Raw genomic sequence first — 27541 nt, 5'->3', positions numbered from 1 at the left:
ACTGGCAGGGGCTGGTGGCTGGTGGCTGGTGAAATGTGGGTCCCTAGTGAAAGGGCGGCGCTCAGGCTGACAGAGAAGAGAAGGTAATTCAAGGCCTGGGACCGGAGATTCTTAGAGACTCTGCAGGCATCTCAAGGAGCCAGTGAGGAGAAATCGTGCAGAGGGTCCAAGGAGAATTATCTGTGAGCTGAGGCTGGAAATGGCTGGTGGTCAACTTATCCTGTAAGCATAAGGTACCTACCCTGGGATCCTCTGGCTGCTGCAACTTATTATATATCTCCATTTACCCACAATAAGGCCACCTGGGCTTTTTGCTTTTGACTGGAATGACATCAGCTAAATCATTCATTCATTCATTGACTTGACAGACAGCAGGATGACCTCTATGTACCAGGAAACAGTTGGACACACAGCAGTGCTGCACCTCTGGGGTGGAGAGAGAAGAGAGTGGGAGTGGCCGGGTGCAGTAGCTCATGTCTGTAATCCCAGCACTTTGGGAGGCTGAGGCGGGTGGATCATCGGAGGTCAGGAGTTCGAGACCAGCCTGGTCAACATGGTGAAACCCCGTCTCTACTAAAAATACAAAAATTAGCTTGGCGTGGTGGTGAGCACCTGTAATCCCAGCTACTTGGGAGGCTGAGGCAGGAGATTACTTGAACCCAGGAGGCAGAGGTTGCAGTGAGCTGAGATCGTGCCACTGGACTCCAGTCTGGGTGGCAAGAGTGAGACTCCATCTCAAAAAAAAAAAAAAAAAAAAGAAAGGAAGAAAGGAAGGAAGGGTGGAGGGAGGGAGGGAGGAAGGAAGGAAGAGAGGAAGGAAGGAAGGAAGGGAGGGAGGGAGGGAGGAAAGGAAAGGAAAGGAAGAAAGAAGGAAGGGAACGGAAGGAAAGGAAAGGAAAGGAAAGGAAGAGTGAGTCGAGGGAGGCTTAAGCAGGTCCCATCTGAGCCGAATCACAGAGTTGCCCAGTACGTAAGTTAGACTTTTTTTTAGTTGTAAGCAAGAGAAATTCTTGTCTGACTGAGCAAAAAAAGGAATTCATTGGAAGGCATGTTGGGACACTTCTGGACACAAGTAATTGAAAATCCAACCTAAAATGACTTAAACAGAAAGAGAACTTACTATGTTCTACAACAAGAAGTTTGGAGATTCCAGCATTGGTTGGCTCATTGGCTTAACAAGATCACTGTGGACGCAGGTTCTCTCTGTTTTACTCTGTAGTCCTGGCAAGCTGACATTAGCCTTTGGGCTGGTCCCCTCATGGTTGAAAGATGGGGCTTCAGGGCCATGCATTTCATGCTCGTCCAACCACACCCAGAGGAAGGAAGTAGAACATCTCTTCCTTGTATCTCCCAATCCTTTAAAAAAAAATTTAATGGCCGGGCGCCGTGGCTCACGCCTGTAATCCCAGCACTTTGGGAGGCCGAGGCAGGTGGATCACGAGGTCAGGAGTTCAATACTAACCCGGCCAAGATGGTGAAACCCCGTCTCTACTAAAAATGTGAAAAAATTAGCTGGGTGTGGTGGTGGGTGCCTGAAATCCCAGCTATTCAGGAGGCTGAGGCAGAGAATTGCTTGAACCCAAGAGGCAGAGGTTGCAGTGAGCTGAGATCACGCCACTGCATTCCATTCTGGGGGACACAGCGAGACTCCGTCTCAAAAAAAAATGGGGGAGGGTGACCCACAGACCCAAAGGAGCAGCTCTGGGGAGGGCAGGACTCCAGGGTGGTGCCGGGGTCTTGGTGGAAAGACCTAGTGGACAATGTCCCCAGGATGGCACCACCAGGATGAAAGGGTCTAGACCCGTCGCTTGCTTCAGGGTCAAGCTCCTGAGGCAGAGTCTAACTGGCTGATCCTGGCTGCTGCATTGATAGCTGCCTCCTGACTCACCTGCAAGGGAATTCGGGAGCTGCTGCCCCAAGAAGGCAGGGAGAGGGGAGCAGGAAGCCTCAGAGCAGAGACTGGTGGGGCACAGATGGGCACACCCGTCTCAGCTCAGAAACCATCTGAGCTCCAGGGTCCTGGCATCAGGGAGGAGTCTTACTTGCAAGCAGCAGACACCAGCCTTACCTAATGTGAGCGAAAAACCAGTCTTATTTCAAGGCTCTTAGGTAACTCACAGCACCTTGTGGGCTCCACAGGCAGGAGCAGGTGCCCCTAGTGAGGGCAAAGACACCTCCATTTGCACCTCCAATGTTCCCGCCGGTTGCCAGTCCCCGATGGCTTTGCCACGGCCATGGATCCCGCCTGTTTCCTGGTTACTTGCGTCTCTGACTGCTAGTTCAGTCTAGGGTAGGCGTGTTGAGGGGCAGAGCCCAGCCGGGGTCTTTTGAGGCTGGGGAAGTGAGTTCGAGCCCGTCAGCTCCGACTGGGGGGGAATAGCTCATTTACGTAAACGGAGAGCTCTCAGAGGAAGCAGGTTTGGTGGCTGAGGGGCCAAAAAGAGCCTCAAATTTCCATAGCATCCTGTCCTGCAGACATAGGAAAGATGTGTCTGCTCGTAGAGACCAGGAACTGGGTATCTGATCAGACCTAATTGGAGGGGGCCACACAGCCCCAGTAGCCCAGCCTGAGGCGAGAACCTGGGCAGAGTTTGGGCCGGCAGGCGCCGGAAACTTCTGTTTGCAAACACCTTCAACTTTCTCATCTTTCCTTGACTCTGCAGTACCCGCTGGAAAACCCAGCCCTGGGTGAACCCTTCTCTGCCTCCCACTATACCAGCAGCGAGTATCACCAGAGGGAGCCGCAGAGGCGGGGTGACCGGTTTCACTTGAAGTGCTCCATACCTCCCCTCCCCACCGCCCAGAGGTGCCCTCCGCCGGCCTCCCATGTGACTAGGGTATTACCCACCCACTACAGGGAAGGCCTGTTCCGTCCTGTCCTCCTTCTCCTCAGACTCCCGCCCTCGTCCCTACCTCAGCTGAGGACCCCTTCTTCATGGAGAGAACAGAAGCCCCCAGAGGCAAGCTCCATCATCACCTCCATGTAGTCCATTTTCCAGCCCGTCCCAGCTCGGATCCCTCTAAGCTCCGCATCTCATATTCTTCCTGCTTCTCACTCCTCCTGCATCAGTTTCTCTGTCTCCTCCTGAGTCATGCTGTCAGCATGTGAACAGGCTCGAGTTTCTTCCATTTAAAAAACAACCAGGCTGGGGCCGGGCATGGTGGCTCACACCTGTAATCCCAGCACTTTGGGAGGCCGAGGTGGGTGGATCACCTGAGGTCAGGAGTTCGAGACCAGCCTGGCCAACATGGTAAAACCCCCATCTCTACTAAAAGTACAAAAATTAGCTGGGCATGGTGGTGGGCGCCTGTAATCCCAGCTACTCAGGAGGCTGAGGCAGGAGAATCACTTGAACCCGGGAGGCAGAGGTTGCAGTGAGCCGAGATCTCACTACTGCACTCCAGCCTGGGCAACAGAGCAAGACTCCATGTCAAGAAAAAAAAACAAAAACCCAACCTCCCCTGACCCATGCCCCTCCAGGTCCTGCCCCATTTCTCCGCTGCCCCTCATGGCAAAACGTCATGCAGCGTGGTCTCTGGGTGCTCACAGATATTCACGGTTCCCCAAACTCCCCTGGGGGTATTCGTCCATGATGGCAGCTGGGCCCCGTGACTTACTTTGACCAATGAAATGTGAGCAGGAGAGACATGTGTCGCTTGGAACAAAAGGGCAAGGGCCACGTCCACAGGTCTTTCCCTTCTGCTAGGAGAGCAGCAGCTTTCTGGGTAGAGGGTGCCCTCTTGGCCCAGGTCCTGGAGCAGAACCTCAGCTGTCCTGCTGTCCCTGAGCCATTAGGAATCTGAGTCCCTCGTGATCTCAGCACGCCCCTGCCTGTCCTGGCTCCCCCACCTCACTCACATTCGATCTTCATCCCACTCCATATGCCTTCTGCCTCCGCCTTTCTGCCAGGAAAGAACTTTCCAGTGGCCTCCAAGTCGCCAAATCAGTGGGCGCTTCTCTGTCCTCACTTTAGTCCTCGGCAGTCCTCGTCACAGTTGATTGTCCCCGTTCCTGAAAAACTTTGTGGCTTCGGGCCGGGCACGGTGGCTCACGCCTGTAATCCCAGCACTTTGGGAGGCCGAGGCGGGCGGATCACAAGGTCAGGGGTTTGAGACCAGCCTGACCAACATGTGGTGAAACCTCGTCTCTACTAAAAACACAAAAATTAGCCGGGCATGGTAGCGCATGCCTGTAGTCCCAGCTACTCGGGAGGCTGAGGCAGGAGAATCGCTTGAACGCGGAGGCAGAGGTTGCAGTGAGCCGAGATCACGCCACTGCACTCCAGCCTGCGCGACAGAGCGAGACTCTGTCCCAAAAAACAACAACAACAACAACAACTTTGTGGCTTTGATAAAGCCACACTTTCCTGGTTTCCTCTCACCTTACTGGCCATTCCTTCTCCTTGGCTGACTCCTTCTTTCCCCTGCCCAAAAGTATTGTGTTGCGAAAAGCCTCAATCCTGTGTGTTTACTATTTTTTGTTATATAATTTAATTTTTTTTTTTTTTTTTTTTTGAGGCGGAGTCTCACTCTGTCGCCCAGGCTGGAGTGCAGTGGCGCGATCTCGGCTCACTGCAAGCTCCGCCTCCCGGGTTCACACCATTCTCCTGCCTCAGCCTCCCAAGTAGCTGGGACTACAGGCGCCCGCCACCACGCCCGGCTAATTTTTGTAATTTTAGTAGAGACGGGGTTTCACTGTGTTAGCCAGGATGGTCTCAATCTCTTGACCTTGTGATCCACCCGCCTCGGCCTCCCAAAGTGCTGTGATTACAGGCGTGAGCCACCGCGCCCGGCCGTGGAGTAGCTATTCTTTAATTCCTTTACTTTCTTAACAAACTTACTTTCACACACACAGAAAGAGAGACAGAGAGAGAACGAGTCTTACGATGTTGCCAAGTAGCATTTTTTTTTTTTTTTTTTTTGGAGACTGTGTCTCACTCTGTCGCCCAGGCTGGAGTGCAGTGGTGCGACCTCGGCTCATTGCAACCCCTGCTTTGGGGTTTCAAGCGATTCTCGTGCCTCAGCCTCCTGAGTAGCTGGGATTACAGGCGTGAGCCACCACACCTGGCTGATTTTTGTATTTTTAGTAGACATGAGGTTTCACCATGTTGACCAGGCTGGTCTCAAACTCCTGAACTCAAGCGATCCACCTGCCTCAGCCTCCCAAAGTGCTGGGATTCCAGGCGTGAGCTGCTGCCCCGGCTTCATTCCCAGCGAGTTACACTCCCGCTGTGTGCCGACAGCTCAGCTGACCTCTGGGCTTCAGTTTCGTACATCCAGCTGCGGCCAACTAAACATCTCTCTAAGGCTTCTCAGACCTTATGCGTCCCCCCGCTGTGCCCTGGCTGCCCCGAGCCCGTTTTCCTGTTTCATTCCTCCAGTCTCATAGTGATACCCTCATCCTCTCCATCATCTGGAATAGACTTGGGAAGCCGCCCCGTGGCCCCCATCGCCTCCCTCACCCTGATCTGTCAGTGTGTCCTGTCCGGCCCCATCCTGGCATCTGTCTAGTCCATTCAGCACTGTCTGTCTCCATGGCCTCTGCCGTCTTCAGGCCCCCGAGGTCTCTCACGGCCACAGGCCTCCCTCCTGGCTCCCCCTCAACTCACCCTCCAAATGCAACCTCCCAAATCCAAACCCTACCCTGTAGCTCCCACCCCGGGCTCTTCAGTGACTTCTCATCATACCCAGAATGAGATCCAAACCCTTTCCTATGGCGTTTCAGGCCATACGAGGCCTGGCTCCCGCTGTTCTGACCCCATCTCCTGCCCCTCTGCCCTCGTCCAGGCCAAGCTCAGTCCTGCCCCAGGGCCTTTGCACCTGCTGTGCCCTCTGCCTGGAACGCTGTTCCTCAGCTCCTTCTTACCTTTTAGGTTTCAATACAGAAGTCGCCCAGGGAGGGAGGCCCTCTGAGAGCACACAGCTAAGATAGGTCCCTTCCTTTGTCTCTATCTCAACCCTTTTTGTCGCCAGCATTTACCATGATCTATCATTTGGGGCTTATCTGGTTCCTTTAGTTTGACTGCATCCCCAGGAGAATGTAGGCCCCAGGAGGGAAGGAGCCGAGCCTCTTGCTGCCGTGGAAGCAAGCCCGGAGCTCAGTCACTCTCGTGAATGAAGGAGTGGGGATAGATTCAGAACCGGGTGACGGACAGGATCTGGGCTGCGCTCAGAGCTCTAGGTGCCGGTTCTGAATGCCTTTCACTGATCGCAGGGAAGGGGCGGCTCGTCGGGCCTGGGGAACAAGGGCCCTGGCAGGGCATTCTGCACCTGCTTCTCAAAGGCAGGCTCCCAGCTCCTGTTTTGCATTGTTGACAACTTGGCCTGCCCAGCACCAGGGCCTTCAAGAACAGTGGGCCCTGGCCAGGTGTTGTGGCTCACGCCTGTAATCCCAGCGTTTTGGGAGGCCGAGGCAGGCGGATCGCCTGAGGTCAGGAGTTGGAGACCAGCCTGGCCAACATGGTGAAACCCCGTCTCTACTAAAAATACAAAAATTAGGCCGGACACGGTGGCTCACGCCTGTAATCCCAGCACTTTGGGAGGCCAAGGCAGGCGGATCACGAGGTTAGGAGATGGAGAATATCCTGGCTAACACAGTGAAACCCCGTCTCTACTAAAAATACAAAAAAAAAAATTAGCCAGGTGTGGTGGTGGGTGCCTGCAGTCCCAGCTACTCGGGAGGCTGAGGCAGGAGAATGGCGTGAACCCGGGAGGCGGAGCTTGCAGTGAGCCGAGATCACGCCACTGCACTCCAGCCTGGGCGACTGAGACTGTCTCAAAAAAAAAAAAAAGAAAAGAAAAGAAAAGAAAACAGTAGGTCCCCACCCCACGCCCTCCCCCTCACACCCCTCCTGGACCCCCAGGCAGGCATCACAAACAGACATATGCCACTGAGGACAGTCCCATCGCCACAGAGGTAACCCCCGCCCCACTAAACACACCTATGGTATCACTGGGGACTTGGTGGGACCATCCGCCCGTCCGCCTGTCCGCCTGTGTCCACCTGTCCACCCATCCGCCGGTGTCTGCCTGTCCGCCTGCCTGTCTGCCTGTCTGCCTGTCCGCCTGTCCGCCTGCCTGTCTGCCTGTCCGGCAGTGGGTGGTCAACAATTTGCTGTAGCTTTGGGGGAGGGGCAGTTGGCTCCACAAGGTGCCACGCTCAGACGCAGGGCCCAGAGCCTTCACTGAAACCTCCTGGGAAGGACAAGCTCTCAGAAGCCCTCAGCCTTCAGCCCTGGAGTCTGCGCTGCCACAACTCAGGTTCTGGGGCCCCCAAACCTGGGAACAAATTTGCATAACAGGACACATTTTATGAGCCCTGGAAAGCAGGGGCTACAGGAGGTGGAAGTAGAGGCCACAGGCCCTAGGCTTCCTGCAGAGCACTGCCAGGACCAGGTGGGGCTGGGTCGATGGGGAGAGAGGGCCGAGTAGAGAGGTCAGGGCGCTGTTTCCACCTGCAGTTGTAGCCTGGCACGGACCCTCAGCCCTGGGCTAAAGCCCCTTCTCGGCATCTGATATGCCAGGTCTTTCTGCAGCGGGTTGGGTGCATCAGGGTGGGCGGAGTGAAATCCAGGGTCCAGGGCCTGCTGGAAGTTGGGAGAGCCCTAAGCAGGAGTGGGGGCAGCTCCCTCTGGTAACCCTAGAAGTAACGTAATCATCACGGCTTAGGGAGGGCCACCCGTACAACCAGCACTGGGCTGAGCAGTTCAGGCGCACAGTCCCACTGAGTGCACCCGAGGAGCCAGCTGCTCTGACCCGCAGTTCCCAGACCTCAGGACTGAGTGACTGGCCTAAGGTCATCCCACTGCAATGTGCTGCCACGGGGGCCGGTCTCAAGCCTGGGCAGTACGTGGGTCCAGAGCTGTCAGTGTGCCAGCCTCCAACCCCCGCCCCATGTGAGACCTTCACAGCAAGGAGACCGGAGACCTGATGGGCAGAGGGTTGGGGAGCTGGGGGTTGCTCCGACAAGGCCCCCTGAGAATGCGGCGGCCTAATTAGCACGGCATTCCCAGCCAGGCCTGCTCCAGGGGCCCAGGGAGGCAGATGAAAGCTGAAAGGCTATTCCAATAAGGGGCCGCCCACTTCTCAGCTGAGAGAGAGCCTGGCGTGCTGGAGGGACCTGGAGTGGGTACATAATTCAGCGTGTCGGGAGGAGGGCGGGAGTTGAAGGCAAAGCCAGAGCCAGTGCCGAGATAAGACCTGGGATGGGTGGCTCTGCTCAGACGAGGGCCCCGCTCCCTTTTCAGGAGGGTGAGCGAGGCACGCTGCAGGGTGAAGGGGGCAGGGCCGCTACCCTATCCACAGTCCCGAGACAGGCATGTGTTTCTGTGTGCATACCTGTGTATTCACACACATGCATCGGCTTTGCACATGCACTCAGCTGTGCACACAGATGTAAACACAGGCCCTCACGAGTACACGAGCACACAAGCATGCATGCGCAGACACACGTGCAGGCAGAGATACACAGTCACACAGAGATGCACACAGACCCCGTGCACACAGACACACATTCACACAGAGACGCACACAGACCCTGTACACACAGACACACATTCAACATAGACACACACAGACCCCGTGCACACACACACATTCACACGGAGACGCACACAGACCCCGTGCACACACATTCACACGGAGACGCACACAGACCCCATGCACACACACACACACATTCACACAGAGACGCACACAGACCCCATGCACACAGACACACATTCAACATAGACACACACAGACCCCGTGCACACACACACATTTACACGGAGACGCACACAGACCCCGTGCACACACACACACATTCACATGGAGATGCACACAGACCCCGTGCACACACACACACATTCACAGAGATGCACACAGACACACGTGCACACACAGACACATTCACACAGACGCACAGACACATGTGCACAGACACACATTCAACATAGATGCACACAGACCCTATGCACACACACACACATTCACACAGAGATGCACACAGACCCCGTGCACACATACACACATTCATACAGAGACACACACAGACCCCGTGCACACACACACATTCACACAGAGACGCTCACAGACACACGTGCACACACGTATACATGCACATGACACACAGGTACACACGCCACGCACAGGCTCAGTCTGGGCCCAGGCTGGCCTCCCGGCTGCAGGGACTGAACAGGACGCATGGTGTTTCAGAAGACGCATGCCTCGTGCCTTCCTGCATTCAGAGGTTTTTGTTGTTGAGGGAGGCACATGCCTTGGATGTGCCTGACCTGAATGACCTGGATGACTGACCTGTGCTGGTTGGTTGGTTGGTTGGTTTGGGACTGTCCTGGTTTTAGCAGTGAAAGTCCCACACATCCTGGAAAACCCCTCTGTCCCAGGCAAACCTGCCCTGGTCACCCTGCCCTGGGCCTCTGGCTGGCCTGGCGCTGGATCCTCCTTCCCAGAACTCTCCTCACCGTGTGTCACCTCTGTGATTGACCAGGGAGCCTCAGGATAGAGCCAGGGCCTAGTCTCTGCTCTTACTCTGGAGGCCCTGAGGCTCCTCGCTTTGGGTAAGCACCGCTCTGTTTATGGAGCACGTGCTGGGAGCCAGGCCCCGGGCCTGGGGCTTCCTGAGCAGCACCTGCCAGTCCCCCTGCTGACTCAGAAAGCTTCTTCCTTCATCCAGCCATTGTGACAGGGCACCTGCTGGATGCCAGTGTTCTGGGCCCTGAGGGCACAGCAGAGAACACAGCAGACAAAACCACCGTCCTCACGGAGTCAACATACACTCAGTGAAAAGAGATGGAAAGTCAATAAGAAAAATCAGGAAATCATGTAGTGTATTAGAAGAGGGGGAATGCTGTGGGGTAAAGTGAAACAGGGTGGCCGGGCGCAGTGGCTCACAACAGTTATCCCAGCACTTTGGGAGGCCCAGGCGGCAGGATTGCTTGAGGCCAGGAGTTTGAAACAAGCCTGGTCAATATAGTGAAACCCCATCTCTATTTTTTTTTTAAAAAAGTCCGGGGGCGGTGGCTCACACCTGTAATCCTAGCACTTTGGGAGGCCGAGGCGGTGGATCAAGAGGTCAGGAGTTCAAGACCAGCCTGGCCAACATGGTGTAACCCCGTTTCTACTAAAAATACAAAAATTAGCCAGGCGTGGTGGCGGGTGCCTGTAATCCCAGCTACTCAGGAGGCTGAGGCAAGAGAATCGCTTGAACCCAGGAGGTGGAAGTTGCAGTGAGCCGAGATTGTGCCACTGTACTCCAGCCTGGGCGATAGAGTGAGATTCCGTCTCAAAAAAATAAAAAATAAAAAAATAACCAGGCTGCTCAGACAGGCCTCAGGGGACTTGGGGCACCTGAGGAAGAGGCAGGGACAGCTGCAAATGGTGAGATGAGGGCAGGAGTCCCCCAGACACTCTGGGAAGTGCTCCAGGCAGAGGGAACAGCACGTGCAAAAGGCTAGAGGTGGAGCATCCCTGGCATGAATAGGGGGCATCAGGGAGGCCACTGCGGCTGGGAAGGGAAGGAGCGGGTGGCAGCTCAGATCCAGCGGGGTCTCTGGGCCACAGAACAGACTTGGAGGGACCTTACTGGGCGAGATGGGAGCCATGGAGGGGTGAGCAGAGGAGTGTCATTTTCTAACAGACTTTTGCTGGATCTCCCTGGCTACTGTGTTAGATGAGATACAGGGGCGAGGGTGGGGCAGAGGGACCACTCAGGAAGCTATTGCAATATGGTTGCCCAGACTAGGGTGGTGGCCATGAGAAGTGGATAGTTGCTGAATACATTTTGAAGTTGGCCGGGCACGGTGGCTCATGCCTGTAATCCCAGAACTTTGGGAGGCCAAGGTGAGCAGATCACCTGAGGTCAGGAGTTTGAGACCAGCCTGGCCAACATGACGAAACACTGTCTCTACTAAAAATACAAAAATTAGCTGGGTGTGGTGGTGGGCGCCTGTAATCCCAGCTACTCAGGAGGCTGAGGCAGGAGAATCACTTGAACCCAGGAGGTTGGAAGTTGCAGTGAGCTGAGATCGCACCACTGCGCTCCAGCCTGGGCGACAGAGCGAGACTCCGTCTGAAATATTTCTAAGGTGTTTGGCCGGAGAAGCCGAAACGAAGGCACTGCGTCTGATGAGATGGATTATATGCGAGCGGAGGAGCCTTGTGGGGGAAGAGCAGAGCTCGGTTTGGGAGGCTTTCGTGTGACAGATGGAGATGTGGGGGAGGCCGACGTCCGCAGATGAGAGGGCCATGCTAGAGCTTTAAATGACTGCCCCATTTTGCAGGTGAGGAAGATGAGGCTCACACAAGCGTGGGGACACACCGGTTAAGTTGAGGATCCGGGGCCAGGCGAGGTAGCTCGCGTCTGTAAGGCCAAGCCCAGGAGTTCAAGACCAGCCTGGGGAACACAATGAGACCCTATTGCTACAAAAAATAAAAACTTCACTGGGCGTGGTGGTGTGGGCCTGTATTCCAAGCTGTCTGGGAGGCTGAGGTGGGAGGATCTCCTGAGCCCGGGAGGTTGAGGTTGCAGTGAGCTATGATTTTGCCACTGCACTCCTGCCTGGGCGACAGAGCAAGATCGTGTCTTTAAAAAAAAAAATAGGGGAGGTAGGATTCAAACTCAGGTCTCTCTGGCTCCAAAGCTTGTGCTCTTTCCAATGCCCTATGCCATGGACAAGGAGCCCCTCCCCATCCTGCACACCCCACGCCCCATGTCCAGCAATAGGACGAGGGAAGCCCAGCTGTGCACTGGCTGGCTTCCATGTCTCCAGGGCTGAGCCAGGCTCCAGGCGGGGCTGGGGAGGGGTGATGGGCCCACCAGGAAGTGGCCTGTGCTTGGGTGCAGCATGGAGGGACAGTGCCAAGTAGCCCAAGGTGCCAGCAGCCCCAAGTGCAGCCGGCCTGGCCTGAGGCTGTTATCTGACCAGCAGAGAGCATTGGGTTAGCATCGATTGGCGTAGAGAGGAGCATCTGCCAATCTGCCAGGGCTGGGAAAGCGGGGAGGGGGACAGAAAGAGGGCTGCAGAGCCAGAGGGATCTGACCCGTCTCCAAGACTCAGAGAGCCCCATGGCCCTGCCCAGGGGGCTGCGTGGATGCTAGCCCATGGGGCCACCCCTGCTCTGGCACAGGGAGGCGCAGTCCCTTCGGTGCTGGCAGGTTGGGGTGAGCAGCTCGAGGCCTTGGGGCCTACGAGGGCCAACCAGCCCTTCGTGGAGGATGCTCTGCCCACCACGTGCAGGGTGGAGCTGGGGGCAGAGCCCTGTACTTGCAGTCAGCTGGGTGAGGCCTGTGCCGTGGCCGGTGCCTTCCCCCGGCGTTCCTCGTTTCCTCCTTTGTGAAACGGGGGCTGTCCTGAGGACTCCGGTACACAGTTAGGGCTGGGTCCGCCTTGGTTGGTCCTGTCCTGCTTCCAGGGGCTGGGAAGCTGCAGAGTGCCCTCCGCAGTGGCTGGCTGTGGCTGGCTGGCCTGGGCCTGGGGCAAGGGCCCTGTCAGGGCTGGTCCCAGTGGGGAGATCTCTGGCCATCCCGGCTCTGTGTTCCCCCAGCCCAGCTGAACTGAGGTTACAGCCTCCTTGGAAGCTCTGTGTACTTACAGCCCAAGAGGCAGAGCCAGGATAGGAAGGGGCATGTCGCCCCCTTCCCACTGCAGGGCCTTTGCACGGGCTGTGGCCATTGCCTTTCCCTTCCCACCCATCCCGGCAGGTCTGGCCTCACAGGACAACTCATAGGCACATCTGGGGCTGCTGAGTGGACTGGGTAGGGTGGCTTCCCATGATCAGGCCACTCACCTGAGCTGCCCCCATGCTCCCTGCCCAGCAAGCAGGGCCTTGGGGATTTGCAGAAAGGAGGACCTGAACACAACCCCAGCTCTCCTTGCCTCCTCTCTGCTGGCTGGAATCCTAAGGCAACCCTGTGAGGCAGGGACCCTTCTCCCTGGTTCCCAGATTCATACTCCAGGAGGTGACGGAACAATGTTGGCAGGTGGCACAGGGATGGCAGGAGTCTTTCCTGAGCACCCCCACTTCCCACACACACCTCTAGGGGCCTACCCTGGGCCCTAGCACCTGGCCAGACTGCCTGCTCTTGGGAGCCCCCATCTGCTAGTGAGCCATGAGGATCCCCCGTGTCCCCCCACCCACTCATTCTGGGCCCTCCCCACTGGCACCCCCAACACCCCGGGGCTCAGGCAGCAAATGTTGAATGGAGGAGAGAATGAATGAGGCTTCAGAGATGCGGGTGAGCTGAGGAGTGTGGGAGGCCGGGAGGTTTGGGGATAGCTGAGCATTCAGAGGAGTGCATGCCCCTGGAGGAGAGGAGGAGCAGGGGGACACCCCAGAGAAAGCTTGGGGGAGCTCTGGGGGAGGCCCGGCCTTGCTCTCCTCAGCCCCCTCTGGCAGAGCCACCCCTGCCCCACCCAGGAGGGACGAGGAGGCTGGTGGGGGGGTGGTGCAGGGCTCCTCCACAGAGACTGATCCCTGCTAATTTGCAATCTTAAAATGCACCGCAAAGGCGCGGGCCTCATTGTTAGTACATTAATCAGGCAATCAGTGGGTCGGGGCTCCCAAGGGCTGCATGGAGGGGCACAGGAGGAGCCGTGGCAATGCTGTGCCAGCCTCCCTGGGAGAAACCCAGCAGGGGGACAGTCCAAGACTGGGGCATCCACTGGCGCTGGCAGGGGGTACCGGAGGCGGCGGGGCCTGCTGGGAGAGCTGGTCCAGGTCTTGGAGATGGGACCCAACTTCCAGGGTGCAGAAGCACTCAGCCGAGACATCCCCACTCCCCAGGAGGAGGGGTGGGGGTACCTGGAAGGACAGCTTCCCTGGCATGGGTCCCCTGCATCTGGGCAGTACCGAAAGTCGGTGAGCACTCCCCGGGGCCCGGATTCCCCCAGGCCTGGCCCCCAAGGGGGCCCTCCACCATCCTCAGGCACTGGGACGGGAGGGGCTGCCCACACTGGTGCCTGTGGCTTGTTGCCCGGGCCCCGCCCCCAGGCCCCTGATACAATGGCTTGCTCTTCCTTGAGACAGGGAATGTGAGCCCTGCGCCAAGCCTGGAGCCCTCTCAGAGGAGGGGCAGGAGGGTTCCTGCCCTGGGTCTTCACCCCTGCTTTCTGACCCCTCCCACCCACGGCACACCCACAAGCCACGTACCAAGCCCACTCCTGGATTTGGGAGCCATTTGGCTTTTTCACCTAAACTGGGGTCCTTGCCCGGTTTCCCCTGTTCCCCGACAACCCTTGGAGGCACCTGCTTTGTGTCTGACGGGGAAATGTCTCTCCGTGGGACCCCTATTAGCTTCTCCGGGCGTCGTTTCAGAGATCTGCATCCTGGGCCTTACAGAGCTAGCCACACAGCAGGTGGAGGAGGGCTCCCCACACCCCAGCACACAGGGTAGTTCTGAGGCTCGGGGCAGTGTGAGCAGAAGCACTTTGTAACTCCAGTAAGCTGTGCAAATGTCGAGCGGGATTAGCGCTAAGCCGGACACATATCACCCCGTCCCCCTGCCGCGAGGCCTCTCTTGCTGCAGCCCGAGGGACGAAATGGCTTTGTCTTTGCAGAATGGCCTGGCTGTGGCCCCGTCCCCAAAAGCCTGAGATGTGGGATGAGAAGCAGTGAATACCATGAACACCCTTGAGCTAGGAGGGGCACCCTGGCTCCCTCCGGGTGGCAGAGTGGGGCCGCTCCCTGGGGGAGGAAGCTTCCTACAGGTGCGGGAAGCACCTTCCTGGAGGATAGCAGCCGAGCAGGGGTGAGGAGTGTGAGCTGAGAGAGACGGGGAGTGTCGGCTCTGTGGAAGGTGCAGCTGGTGTGGGTTGGGGCCCCCTCCGAGCCTTGGGTGTGGAGGCTTCAGGCAGTGGGCAGGCTTCCCAAAAGTCAAGTGGGGTTTGGAGCCCAGGTTCCTCCCCACTCACACCCCTGCCTCCCCCTGCAGGCTGGGTCTCCTTGGGCAGATGGAGGCAGGCAGCAGGGGCTGGAAGCCAGATCTGAGCCTCCAAGTGGAGACGGTGGACACTGCCATCATCTCCTATGCGTGGTAGGAGGGGAAACTGAGGTAGGAGGGGGAAACAGCAGCAGCCTCAGCCCAGCCTACGGGCTGTGCACTGGGTGGGACTGAAGTCACTGCAGAGAGCACGGCTTGGCCCATAAAGGGTCCTTGAAGCCGTGCCACCGCCACAACTGAAGTCATAATTCCTCTGAATTCGCAACCGAGCCCAATTATGCAAAAAAAACAAATTATGTACGATGATTTTTATGTGTTGGAAATGTTCAGTCGAAGCCGGGTGATTACAGGGGACGGGAAGCAGCTGCCACTCTCTGGGAGCCCATAACTCCCAACAGCTGGGAGCTGTCACTTATTTACGACGCTGTTTCTGCCAGGAACGAGGGGGTGACAGTGGCGGTGAGGCCTGCTGGGCCGGGAGCCTGGACAGGCAGCGGCACGAGGCCGGGAGCAGGGCTGGCCCGAGAGTGGCCACAGGGTTGGTTCTCTCATCCCACAAGCTCTGGGCACAGCTGCCGCAGAGACTCAGCTGCCCCGGGCGCCCCGGCTCTCCCACGAGGTCTGGCTGGAAAGCTAGAAGCAAAGGGGCCGGAGGCTAGCTGGGTAGGGAGGAGATGGCTGCCTGGCCCTCGAGGGTTGGGGCCTGGAGGCCTGGAGCCGGCCCCCCCACCTCGGCGCGCCTGCCCGGCCGCCTGGGGCAGCTGGGACCCTGGAAAAAGGTAGGTAATGACGACCGTCCGTAATGAGGCTGCACCAATAATGAGCGCGGGGCTATTATCCGACCACAGGCTGGACACATCCGAAAATAAATTATTTTAAGGATCCATTAACGAATGCCTAATTAATGCCCAATTAGAGGGAAGCTACAGAGGAAACTCTCTGGACAGTTGAGAGGCAAGACCTGGTTTTGCAGCCACAGCCTGGGAGCTGGAGCGAGGTGGGAGAGGGGAGTGGCCAGAAGGTGGGCCGGGATTGGGGCAGCCTCCACCTGACAGCTGGTGCCACCCCCAGGCCTTCACAGACAGGTGCCCTCTCAGGACATCCACACAGCTCTGCCAGGGAGAACTGCTATTGTCTGTATTTTATTTATTTATTTATTTATTGGGATGGAGTTTCGCTCTGTCGCCCAGGCTGGAGTGCAGTGGCACGATCCCAGCTCACTGCAAGCTCCACCTCCTGGGTTCACGCTATTCTCCTGCCTCAGCCTCCCGAGTAGCTGGGACTACAGGTGCGTGCCACCACCACGCCCGGCTAATTTTTTTGTATTTTTAGTAGAGACAGGGTTTCACTGTGTTAGCCAGGATGGTCTCGATCTCCTGACCTTGTGATCCACCTGCCTCAGCCTCCCAAAGTGCTGGGATTACAGGTGTGAGCCACCGTGCCTGGCCTTTATTTTATTTTATTTATTATTATTTTTTTGAGACAGAGTCTCACTGTCACCCAGGCTGGAGTGCAGTGGTGCAATCTCAGCTCACTGCAACCTCCGCCTCCCAGGTTCAAGCGATTCTCCTGCTTCAGCCTCCTGAGTAGCCACCCGGCTAATTTTTGTGTTTTTAGTAGAGACGGGGTTTCACCATGTTGGACAGGCTGGTGTTGAACTCCTGACCTCAGGTGATCTGCCTGCCTCGGCTTCCCAAAGTGTTGGGATTACAGGTGTGAGCCACCGCGCCCGGCCATGTCTGTATTTCAGAAATGAGGAAACTGAGGCTTAGAAGGGGTGTGGCCTGTATGTTTTGAGGATGTGAAGACACCGTAAATGTAAAGGAGACATTATTTGAGGTGAACTTTGGTGCCACGCATGCATGCTCTGCTTGTGATTGGGAATGATTTAAATAAAGAGATTCTGGGCAGGTGCGGTGGCTCACACCTGTAATCCCAGCACTTTGGGAGGCCAAGGCGGGCAGATCACCTGAGGTGGGGAATTCGAGACTAGCCTGGCCAACAAGGAGAAACCCTGTCTCTACTAAAAATAGAAAAACTATCTGGGCGTGATGGTGTGCACCTATAATCCCAGCTACTCAGGAGGCTGAGGCAGAGAATCACTTGAACCCTGGAGGCGGAGATTGCAGTGAGCCGAGATCCCACCACTGCACTCCAGCCTGGGCAACAGAGTGAGACTCCGTTCAAAAAAAAAAAAATTAAATTCAATAAAAAATAAAAATAAATAAATAGAGATTCTTCAGGACTCTACATGAGATATTTACTGTATTAGAGCAAGAGCCCTTCCCAATATCCGTGAGCGCAGATGACAACAACCAGCGGCACAGCTAGCAGGAGAGCAGGAGGCTGACGGCTGTGTCCCTGGGTCATGGCCTCCACCCCAGCAGTGTGGCAGAGCTGGAGCAGGTGGGGCTGGGGCTCAGCAGCTGTGGGGTGGAACTAAGGAGGTGTGGGGATGATTGGGGCCTTCACCCCAGACTCACCTCCCAGCCCAGCAGAAGTGGGTCACCAAGGAGGGGAGGCCTCTCGTCCCCGACGGGTTCCAGGCTGGGCCTTGACCCTGGCCTTGCTCCAGCCAGAGGCTAGGCTCTCACTGAGCTCAGCCGAGACGAGGATGCGGCCCCGGCGGGCACCGGAGGTGCGGTGCCAGTCCTCACCTGCACGGCCCCTGACCTGGCTGTGCTCTCTCTCCCTGCCAGGGTGCTGTGTGGAATTGCTGCTGCTGCTGGTAGCTGCGGAGCTGCCCCTGGGTGGTGGCTGCCCACGGGACTGTGTGTGCTACCCGGCGCCCATGACGGTCAGCTGCCAGGCGCACAACTTTGCAGCCATCCCGGAGGGCATCCCCGTGGACAGCGAGCGCGTCTTCCTGCAGAACAACCGCATCAGCCTCCTCCAGCCCGGCCGCTTCAGCCCCGCCATGGTCACCCTGTGGATCTATTCGAACAACATCACCTACATCCACCCCAGCACCTTCGACGGCTTCGTGCACCTGGAGGAGCTGGACCTCGGCGACAATCGGCAGCTGCGGACGCTGGCGCCCGAGACCTTCCAGGGCCTGGTGAAGCTTCACGCCCTCTACCTCTACAAGTGCGGGCTCAGCGCCTTGCCGGCCGGCGTCTTTGGCGGCCTGCACAGCCTGCAGTACCTCTACCTGCAGGACAACCACATCGAGTACCTCCAGGACGACATCTTCGTGGACCTGGTCAACCTCAGCCACCTGTTCCTCCACGGGAACAAGCTGTGGAGTCTGGGCCCGGGCACCTTCCGAGGCCTGGTGAACCTGGACCGTCTGCTGCTGCACGAGAACCAGCTGCAGTGGGTCCACCACAAGGCTTTCCACGACCTCCGCAGGCTGACCACCCTCTTCCTCTTCAACAACAGCCTCTCGGAGCTGCAGGGCGAGTGCCTGGCCCCGCTGGGGGCCCTGGAGTTCCTGCGCCTCAACGGCAACCCCTGGGACTGCGGCTGTCGCGCGCGCTCCCTGTGGGAATGGCTGCAGAGGTTCCGGGGCTCCAGCTCCGCTGTCCCCTGCGTGTCCCCCGCGCTGCGGCACGGCCAGGACCTGAAGCTGCTGAGGGCCGAGGACTTCCGGAACTGCACGGGACCAGCGTCCCCGCACCAGATCAAGTCACACACGCTCACCACCACCGACAGGGCTGCCCGCAAGGAGCACCACTCACCCCACGGCCCCACCAGGAGCAAGGGCCACCCGCACGGCCACCCGCCTGGCTCCCGGCCCGGCCACAGGAAGCCGGGCAAGAACTGCACCAGCCACAGGAACCGCAATCAGATCTCTAAGGCGGGCGCCGGGAAACAGGCCCCCGAGCTGCCAGACTATGCCCCAGACTACCAGCACAAGTTCAGTTTCGACATCATGCCCACGGCCCGGCCCAAGAGGAAGGGCAAGTGTGCCCGCAGGACCCCCATCCGTGCCCCCAGCGGGGTGCAGCAGGCCTCCTCGGCCAGTTCCCTGGGGGCCTCCCTCCTGGCCTGGACACTGGGGCTGGCAGTCACTCTCCGCTGAGGACCCAGGGCGTCAGCACCCAGCACTGCCACATGTCCACCAAGGAACAGAATTTATTTTCTTCTTTTTTTAACAAGTGGAAGATCTGCTGGGTTTCAGGAAAAGGCTGGTAGAGGCTTCGGCTGCTGTCTGGACGTCTGGACCCTGCCACGTGGATTATAAACCCAAAGTGTACAGCCCTAGGCGGGAGGGGCTGGCGCATCTCAGCCGGCTGTCCCAGCTAGCCCCGCAGAGCACCCACGGATAGTGTCCACTCTGGCAAGGTGGTAAAAGGCACTCCAAGTGCATCCTCCACTGGCAACAGTGGGACAATTGCCGGCGGCGGCACCGGGGCTCTGTGGAATCCCGATCGTTCCGAGAGGTCCGGAGGGCCCCGTGGTTCCTGGAGAAAGAAGGACGCAGAGAAGAACAAACAAGGCTCACTCACGAGGCTGGGTGGCCAGCAGTCTGGGCACACACGAGCAGGTGGCATCTTGGCTCTTGCCTGAGGCCACTGAGTCACCCTGCCCTGAATTCTACCCTACTCCACCTTCAGCCCCTCCCTCGGGGGTAGCGCCTCTCATTCCTGATGTCTCAGGCAACCCTGGCAGACCCAGGCCCCACTGCTGGGGTCCAAGAACCAATTACCAAAGGAAAGATCATCAGAGGCTGAAATCTAGAACTTCATCCTGGGCAATGAGGTTCTCACAGAAGGTGCAGTTTTATAACTACGTCCACTTATATATATTCACACTCTACATATATATATATATATACAAATACACAGTCCCCCTTCCACTCCGTTACCTAACTGTGCGTCTTTTCATGTTTATAAACTATACAGAAAACTGTATTTGCTGAACTAAGGATTGTATCGGTGATTTCTAGCAAGAACAAAGTGATAGAATTTTTGTCTAGAATCCCAAACTGGCAGTGATAGTCTCCAAGGTACCTGGGCTTCCCGAGGGCCTGGGGCAAGGTGTCGGCGGAGACGGTGAGGAAGGGGGAGGCAGCAAGAGTCACTTTGGGGAACCCATATCCTTAGATATTTAGAGCATCACCTTGTTTTTATATGCAACACAAACCTGTCTGCCACCCTGGAGCACCCTGTCACCCCTGCTGTCGTAGCTGTTGGCTTCAGGGTGAGAAGTGAGAAGCAGCTTATTGTATGTCAGGGAGCCAGGCCTCAAGGGTGAGCGAGACGGAGAAGGGGAAGGAAGGGGCTTTGGGATCTGGAAGCCAGCAGGCCAGGCAGTGTCCACAGTGTTAGTCCAAAGGGTCGGACCGTGTCGTCAGCCTAGCGTTTGGTCAGTGACGGTCTGGACGGGCCAAGGAGACTCTGGGCTTGAGTCCAGGCCTCCCGCATGGCTCAGCTGCTGAACTTGTCCTTGAGGCTGTTTGGCGTGGGACCCAGCAAGGGCCCTGTGTAGGAAGCAGGAGGGAGGCATCGGGGGGCCTTAGCAGAAGAGGAACAATGAGGGCATTCCATGAACCATCTCAGGCACTTCTGCATCACGGAAGACCCTCCCAGCCGTCCTGGGGATGCTCAGGGTGTAGGCAGAGGCTCGGGAGGCCGGACTCAGGGGTCAGAAGCAGGGACTGGGGCAGGCGAGCCCGGACAGGGAAGAGGGGCTCTGATCGAAGCCGGCCATGCTGCTGGCCGGGGGCCCAGCTGGGTACAAGCTCCTTTGTGCTTTGCACAAACCTGAATCCCCCGCCAGAGAGGATGTGTGTGAGGAGCCAGAAAGGCTGAATCCAATTAAGAGAGAAAAATAATAATAACAATAAATGATCTTGGACAAGAACCCTGTTTTTCATTTCCTAACCCCGCATTCCTGACAGGTGGCAGATCCTGGGCTTCTGTGGGTGGGTGAGCCTGGCCGGGCACAGCTCTGGGAACACAGCACATTTGTTGGTGGGAGGAGCCGCAGGGGGCAGGGGCGCACTGACTCGCGGGACACAAGAGAGCACGCACACCCTAGTGCTCCATTTCGTGGCACTTCCTTCTCCCGCACAGATGATGATTCACTTTCCACATTCCGACTGCCCTGCGTCGGCACCATCTCCGTGGCTCTCCCCGGAGGAGGCTGGTCCTGGGTCCTTCCTGGCCTATTCCCGGGAGCCTCAGGAGCAGCTGCTGAGTGACTGGTTCTCAGGGGGCTGGGCAGGCGGCTGGTGGGGACAGGTGGCTGCAAGGGAACAGTCCGTTCCTGGGGCCCAAGGGGTTTTCCAGGAGGCCAGGGACCCACCCAGACAGCTGTGGGTGGGCTTGGAGACTGCACACGTCTCTCTGGCTTCAGAGAAAGGAGAGGGTTCCCCGGATAGAGGGAGGAAGGTGTGTTTTCAGGCCTGGCTGGACAAATCCTCCGCAGTACGAGGCTTGGGGCGCTCACTAAAGGGGAGCCCAGTGACTGCAGACCACAGTATCCTCAGCCTGCAATTGCTCCCCTGTGGTCTGCAGGCTCTGACCCAGGCCGAGGTGCCAGGGCCTGGCTGTCCCTTAGAACCCAAGGATGTTGTTTATGTTGTTGATTTCATTTCCAACTTCAGACAGCAAGGCCCTCAGTGGGAAAATCAAGAGTCTAAGCACTTTATTAAATTTTTTTTTTAAAAAGACTTAGGAAGGCCTATAATATGGAAGTGAAATGTCAGTACGAGAAATGCTAATGTTTTATAAATGATCCACTTCTGTCAAGCACAGCACAGTCTCTGGTTGCCGACTGTTATTAGAGGCAAGGCAGTGGGGGCCCAGGACGCCAGGTATTTTTAGCAGCTTTCTCCTCTAAGAGGTAGGGGGAATCAAGGCAGCTCTGTTGCAGCGACATCACTTGTCACTCAGCGGCTCATGCTACGCAGTTATGATGACACCATCACCCCAGACATCAAAGCAACTGGACATGTCAGGGGTGAGGCAAAATCTTCTCTATTCGCCAGCCCCGGCTCCTTGCGTCTCGTTCAGGGCACAGAGATGCAGATTCCTGTGGTCTTCCCAGAGGCGGAGGCCACCCCTCCACTGCCGTCTTCCCCCACCACTTTCCCCGGACCCCCAGAGGGAGTCATGTCTTCTCTCTCCCCGCCCTCCTGCCACACAGGCCTCCACTGTGGACCGACAGGGACAGAGCCACCCCTGTCGGAGGGGCTGGGTGGTCACTGGTGGTCTCTAAGGCCTTTCACACAAACTCCTCCCCTGACCCCTGTCGGAGGGGCTGGGTGGCCACTGGTGGTCTCTAAGGCCTTTCACACAAGCTCTTCCCCTGACCCCAGGCTTGGCTGGCTCTGCATGGTTCATTCAACAAGGGCTGATCAGGGGCCTCCGTGTCCAGCCACTGGCCAGGCTCTGGGAACATAAACATGAGAAGACGTGGCTTGGGGCAAAAGGAGCTCAGAGCCTAGATGTGGAAACAAGTATTCGCAACTGGTATGGAGTTGGCGCTCGTGTTAGCACCCCTCGGCCCCCGAAATGAGGAGCGCAGCTGGGTGGGGGCAGTCAGAGAGGGCTTCCAGGCGGAGGTGACACTCCAATGAGTCTTGGAGGGTGAGGAGCCGTCCAGGGAAGAGCGTGGGGAGTAGGGCTAGAGGTGCTAACAGCACCGTGTCTGGGGTATCCACAAACCACCCCCAGCTCACGGCGTGGGAGACGCGCCCAGTACGGGAGCGGCCCAGGGGATCCTGCTCAGGGACTGGACTCTGCCGTGGAAGTGGCTGTGTGGTCCCCCCACCTGGGGTCGTCCTCCCGCCCGCCCCCCAGCCTGTCTATGGGCGCGTGGTTTCCGACCTTGGCGCCCTGGCCGCGGTTCCACAGTGGGTTTCATGGTGGAAACTTGCCTCCTGGGCTCAGCCAGATCCTCCCCTGGTGCCAACAAGCTGGAGCGCTTGCGGGAAGTCGGCCTGGGCCACAGGCCCGTTCCCAGACACCTGCTGCTTCCAAGCTCGGGAAGCATTCCACGGCCCGCGCTCCCCAGCCACGCCGCCCTCAGCCCCTCCTGGCTTCGGAGCAGCCTGCTTAGATTCCCCCCTCCCCGGCGCTTCTGCCTGTGCCGGCTCTGACCATCAGCCAGCCCCAGAGCCCCTCCCACCAACCGCACCCCTCCTCTCCTGCCCGGGCTGTTCTTTCCAAGAGCCAAGAATCCCATTTAGCAAACGTTTACTCACCACCCAGCTAATCACCGGTGCTCTGCCACCGCGGTGAATGGGCTCCAGGAAGGCCTGTGAGCAGGTTCGGGGAAGCGGGAGAGCCCGGGAGGGCTGGTGGAGGGCAAGCTGCGGGGACCGGGGTCGGAGAGAAGGGGTTTGCTGCGGAGGCTCCCTGGAGCCATGGAGCCCTCAGCAAATTCCTCTTTACATGTACGCCTGCTTCCCAGGCAGGCCCCGCCAGCCCCTGAGCAGACCCACCTCTCTGCCAGGGACCCAGCTCCTCCAGGCCCTACTCTACGCTGACCCAGGGAGGCAGGTCTTTCTCTGGGTTTATTTGTAGCCTCCTGAGGCTCAAACAATCCTCCTGCCTCAGCCTCCTGATTAGCTGGGACTACAGGGACACACCACCATACCAGGCTAATTTTTTATTATTTATTTATTTATTTTTTTTGAGACAGAGTCTTGCTCTGTCGCCCAGGATGGAGTGCAGTGGCGCGATCTCGGCTCACTGCAACCTCCACCTCCCGGGTTCAAGCGATTCTCCTGTCTCAGCCTCCCAAGAACCTGGGATTACAGGAGCATGCCACCATGCATGGCTAATTTTTGTATTTTTAATAGAGACGGGGTTTCTCTACATTGGCCAGGCTAGTCTCGAACTCCTGACCTCAGGGGATCCATTTGCCTTGGCCTCCCAAAGTGCTGGGATTGTAGGTGCGAGCCACCACGCCGAACTAATTTTTTGACTTTTTAGTAGAGATGGGCTTTCACCATGTTGGCCAGGCTGGTCTCGAACTCCTGGCCTCAAGAGATCCGCCCACCTCGGCCTCCCAAAGTGCTGGGATTACAGGCTGGGCCAGCGCACCTGGCTGGTGTTCATTCTTTGAGGAGGGGTGGGTGCACGCTTTGATGGAGTCCCTTCCAGCCCCTGTTCTGAAGCATCCTGACCCAGTTCAGCTCCCCGCCTTGCCCTCCAGCTTCACTTTCCTCTAAGCAGGGGTTCAGCCGTCAGCCGTGACTCCATCCTCGTCACCAATCCCCCACTATCAGCTCGTAATGGGCCAATTTTCTTTTACCTTCTGTCTACTTGGAAAATATCTCAAGAACCTTTGATTGTGCGTTAAAATATCCTTTACAATTCTATGCTCAGTATCTTTCTGCTCCTCTAATTGTCCCTTTTAACTCACCGTGCTTTCCATATAAATCTCCCAGTCTCCTCCTTCCCAGGCCGTTAATAAATATGAGCTCTAAAAAAATACATAAACATCTATTGTTGGCTAAATAACTCATGGCACAATCAAAAAGCTGGGAAAAGAAGAGAGGCTTGGCGCGTTGCATGGCCACCTGAGCACCCTCCGTTGGGCGGTCCTGCCTGTCTCTCCAGAGAGGGCTGCTGAAGGCAGGGGAGTCCGGGCCCTGAAGAGTCCACGGGGTGAAGGAACCCTGGGGACCCTGGGGGAGAAAAGGAAGTGAGGCAGAGAGAGTAGCTGTGCTGCCAGGGAGACAGCGCTCTCTCCAAGAGCACTGAGTGAGGGGTTTGGACAAAGGAGACCCTCGTGCAGGGAGCAGCGGCTGGTTTAAGTGGCATTTCAGTGGGCTGGCCGCCAAGGCCTCTCACCACCACAAGAAGTGGGTCAGCCTCCTCTGACACCAGCACCAGCCCGCACGGAGGGGGCCCGCCCCCATCTCTCTCTTCTCTGCCCTCATTTCTCATTAGAGCCGTTAGTTTCTAAGCTCCAGGAGGGTGGGGAAGGATGTGCCTTTGTGTCACCGATTCCTGTGTGGCAGCGCGCACACTAATGGCATGCCTGAACAGCGGAATTTGACATTGCTGCTGCAAGATGTGCTTGGGTCACAGTGCTTTCCAAATTGGCTGAGGCTCCACGCCACCCCCCTCCTCCCTCACCCAGGCGCCTCGGAGCCCCCGCCAGCCACTGCTTCTGCAGCTCCCTCTGAGGGCCTCGGAAAAGAGAGAAGAAGCAAGAGGTGTATTAAACTCTTCCATCTCTGTAAGCACCATTTCCCAGGAGACCGACTCTAAGGAAGAAGGAAACACAAGTGCTGGAGGCCTACACAGGTAGGAGGCTGGGAGGAGCCACCGGGGTTTGTGTCTCCTCTCCCCACCCCCGGCACTGCTTTGGGGACAGTCACTGGCAAGACAAGAATGCCCTCTGAGTGGCAGCATCCAGGCGGCCACGCGCCACTCCAGCCAGAGATTGGAGGGATAATTGCCACGTAAGACTTGCTCAGTGATGCGAGGCCGGCGGGGACAAACCCACAGAGGAAACAGTAGCACGGACTGGACGGGCAGGGGAAGGTGGTCTCTAAGCAATACCCCAAAGGATGCACATGTACAGTCTCACTTGGAGAGAGAGGGCACAGCTCTGCGGGGCAGCCGTGTAGCCAAAGAGGCAGAAGGAGGAAAAGATGCAGACGGGCGCCGCGTTAGGGAGAGGCTTTGGCACACACACGCGCACACGCCTCTCTGGCATGGCATCCTGCCTCTCTCCCTTGTGCAGTCTCATACAGCCTAATGTGGGACATTCACATAGAATCAATAGATTCGGGCCGGGCGCGGTGGCTCTCGCCTGTAATCCCAGCACTTTGGGAGGCCAAGGCAGGTGGATCACAAGGTCAAGAAATTGAAACCATCCTGGCCAACATGGTGAAACCCTGTCTCCACTAACAATACAAAAATTAGCCAGGCATGGTGGCGGGCACCTGTAGTCCCAGCTACTTGGGAGGCTGAGACAGGAGAATGGCGTGAACGAGGGAGGCAGAGCTTGCAGTGAGCCGAGATCGAGCCACTGCACTCCAGCCTGGGCGACAGAGCGAGACTACGTCTCAAAAAAAATAAAAAGAAAAAAGAAAAAAAAATAAACAAAACAAAACAAAACAGATTTGAGCCCTGGCCATGTGCAAGGCCCCGGCCAGGCCCTGGGACTGCAGGGTGAACACAAGGGCCTCCCCATGTGCAGCTGACATACCAGCCAAGGAGGCAGTGGCAGAAAACCAAATCCCTCTTTATCTAATTGCCATGGTAGTTGTCAGGAGAGGGGCAGCAGAGTCTGTCACGCAGCTGTCACTCAGGAAGAGTGAAGGGTGGGGCTGAGCCCCGCCCTCCACGCATGCTGGTGGCCATCTGTCAGGGACACAGGCGCTTGTGTGATAAGTGGGCAGATTCTGGGCTGAGCTCTTAGTGGCGGCATTTCCCACTGAGCCCTGGCCCTAAAGGAGTTTATCTGACTTAGAGAGGGGTGGAGGCGTCGAGGGCAGGGAGCCCCTAGTCCCACCCAATGCCTCGCCTGTCCAGTGTGAGCTTGGAGGGTCTGTACTCCCCTGGCGGGCTGGGGTGCACTGACGTTCTCCCCTGTACCAGGGACCACGGAGTCCCCAAGGTGTTTTTATTTTTTGTTTGTTTGTTTGTTTTTGAGACGGAGTTTCGCTCTTGGTACCCAGGCTGGAGTGCAGTGGCGTGATCTCAGCTCACTGAACCTCTGCCTCCCGGGTTCAAGCGATTCTCCTGCCTCAACCTCCCGAGTAGCTGGGACTACAGGCGCCCACCACCACGCCCAGCTAATTTTTGTATTTTTATTAGAGACGGGGTTTCATGGTGTTGGTCAGGATGGTCTCAAACTCCTGACCTCGTGATCCGCCCACTTCGGCCTCTCAAAGTGCTGGGATTACAGGTGTGAGCCACCGCGCCCTGTGATGTTTTTATTCTTTTTCTCAAATCTGAGCCTCAGAGGCCCTAGGTCCCTGACCCCTCATCTCACTTGCTGCCAGGAGTCTCTCACTGTTTTTTCTGCAGCATTTAAAGTGCCACTGGGTGTCTGGCACTTTGCAAGTCTAAGGTACAGGCTCTTCTGAATTTCCGCACCAGCCCCCTTTCCAGGAGCTACTCCCAGGCTGACCTCCTTGCCTGTGACCAAAGCACTCAAAAAGGAGGCTCAGGGCTGGCACAGTGGCTAACACCCATAAACCCAACACTTCGGGAGGCCAAGGTGGGAAGATTGCCTGAGGCCAGAAGTTCAAGACCAGCCTGGACAACATAGTGAGATACCATCTCTATGAAAAATATAAAAATTAGGTGGGCATGGTGACACGTGCTTGTAGTCCCAGCTACTCAGGAGGCTGAGGCAGGAGGATGGCTCGAGCCCAGAAGTTTGAGGCTGCAGAGAGTCGTGATCACACCACTGCATGCCAGCCTGGGTGACACAGCAAAACCCTGTCTCAAAAAAAAAAATTAATTGGCCAGGCACTGTGGCTCACGCCTGTAATCCCAGCACTTTGGGAGGCTGAGGCAGGCGGATCGCGAGGTCAGCGGTTCGAGACCAGCCTGGCCAACATGATGAAACCCTGTCTCTACTAAAAATACAAAAATTATCCGGCCGTGGTGGTGTGTGCCTGTAATCCCAGCTACTCGGGAGGCGGAGGCAGGAGAATCATTTGAACGTGGGAGGCGGAGG

General features: G+C 57.2%; 1 protein-coding gene across 1 annotated transcript in view; it reads left to right on the top strand.

The window, feature by feature from the left end:
* Positions 1-20746, top strand: part of RTN4RL1 (reticulon 4 receptor like 1) — a 94974-nt gene extending 74228 nt beyond the window's left edge. Inside the window, exon 6 of the mRNA XM_055256469.2 lies at positions 17638-20746. Coding sequence (XP_055112444.1) covers positions 17638-18962 — 1325 coding nt within the window. The 3' untranslated portion in view covers positions 18963-20746. The remainder of the gene's footprint in view (positions 1-17637) is intronic.
* Positions 20747-27541: the final 6795 nt, after the last annotated feature.

Source organism: Symphalangus syndactylus, chromosome 20 (assembly GCF_028878055.3).
Source record: "Symphalangus syndactylus isolate Jambi chromosome 20, NHGRI_mSymSyn1-v2.1_pri, whole genome shotgun sequence".
Lineage (NCBI taxonomy): Eukaryota > Metazoa > Chordata > Mammalia > Primates > Hylobatidae > Symphalangus > Symphalangus syndactylus.
Note: the sequence above shows the minus strand (reverse complement) of the source record. Positions and strands in the feature narration are given on the sequence as shown.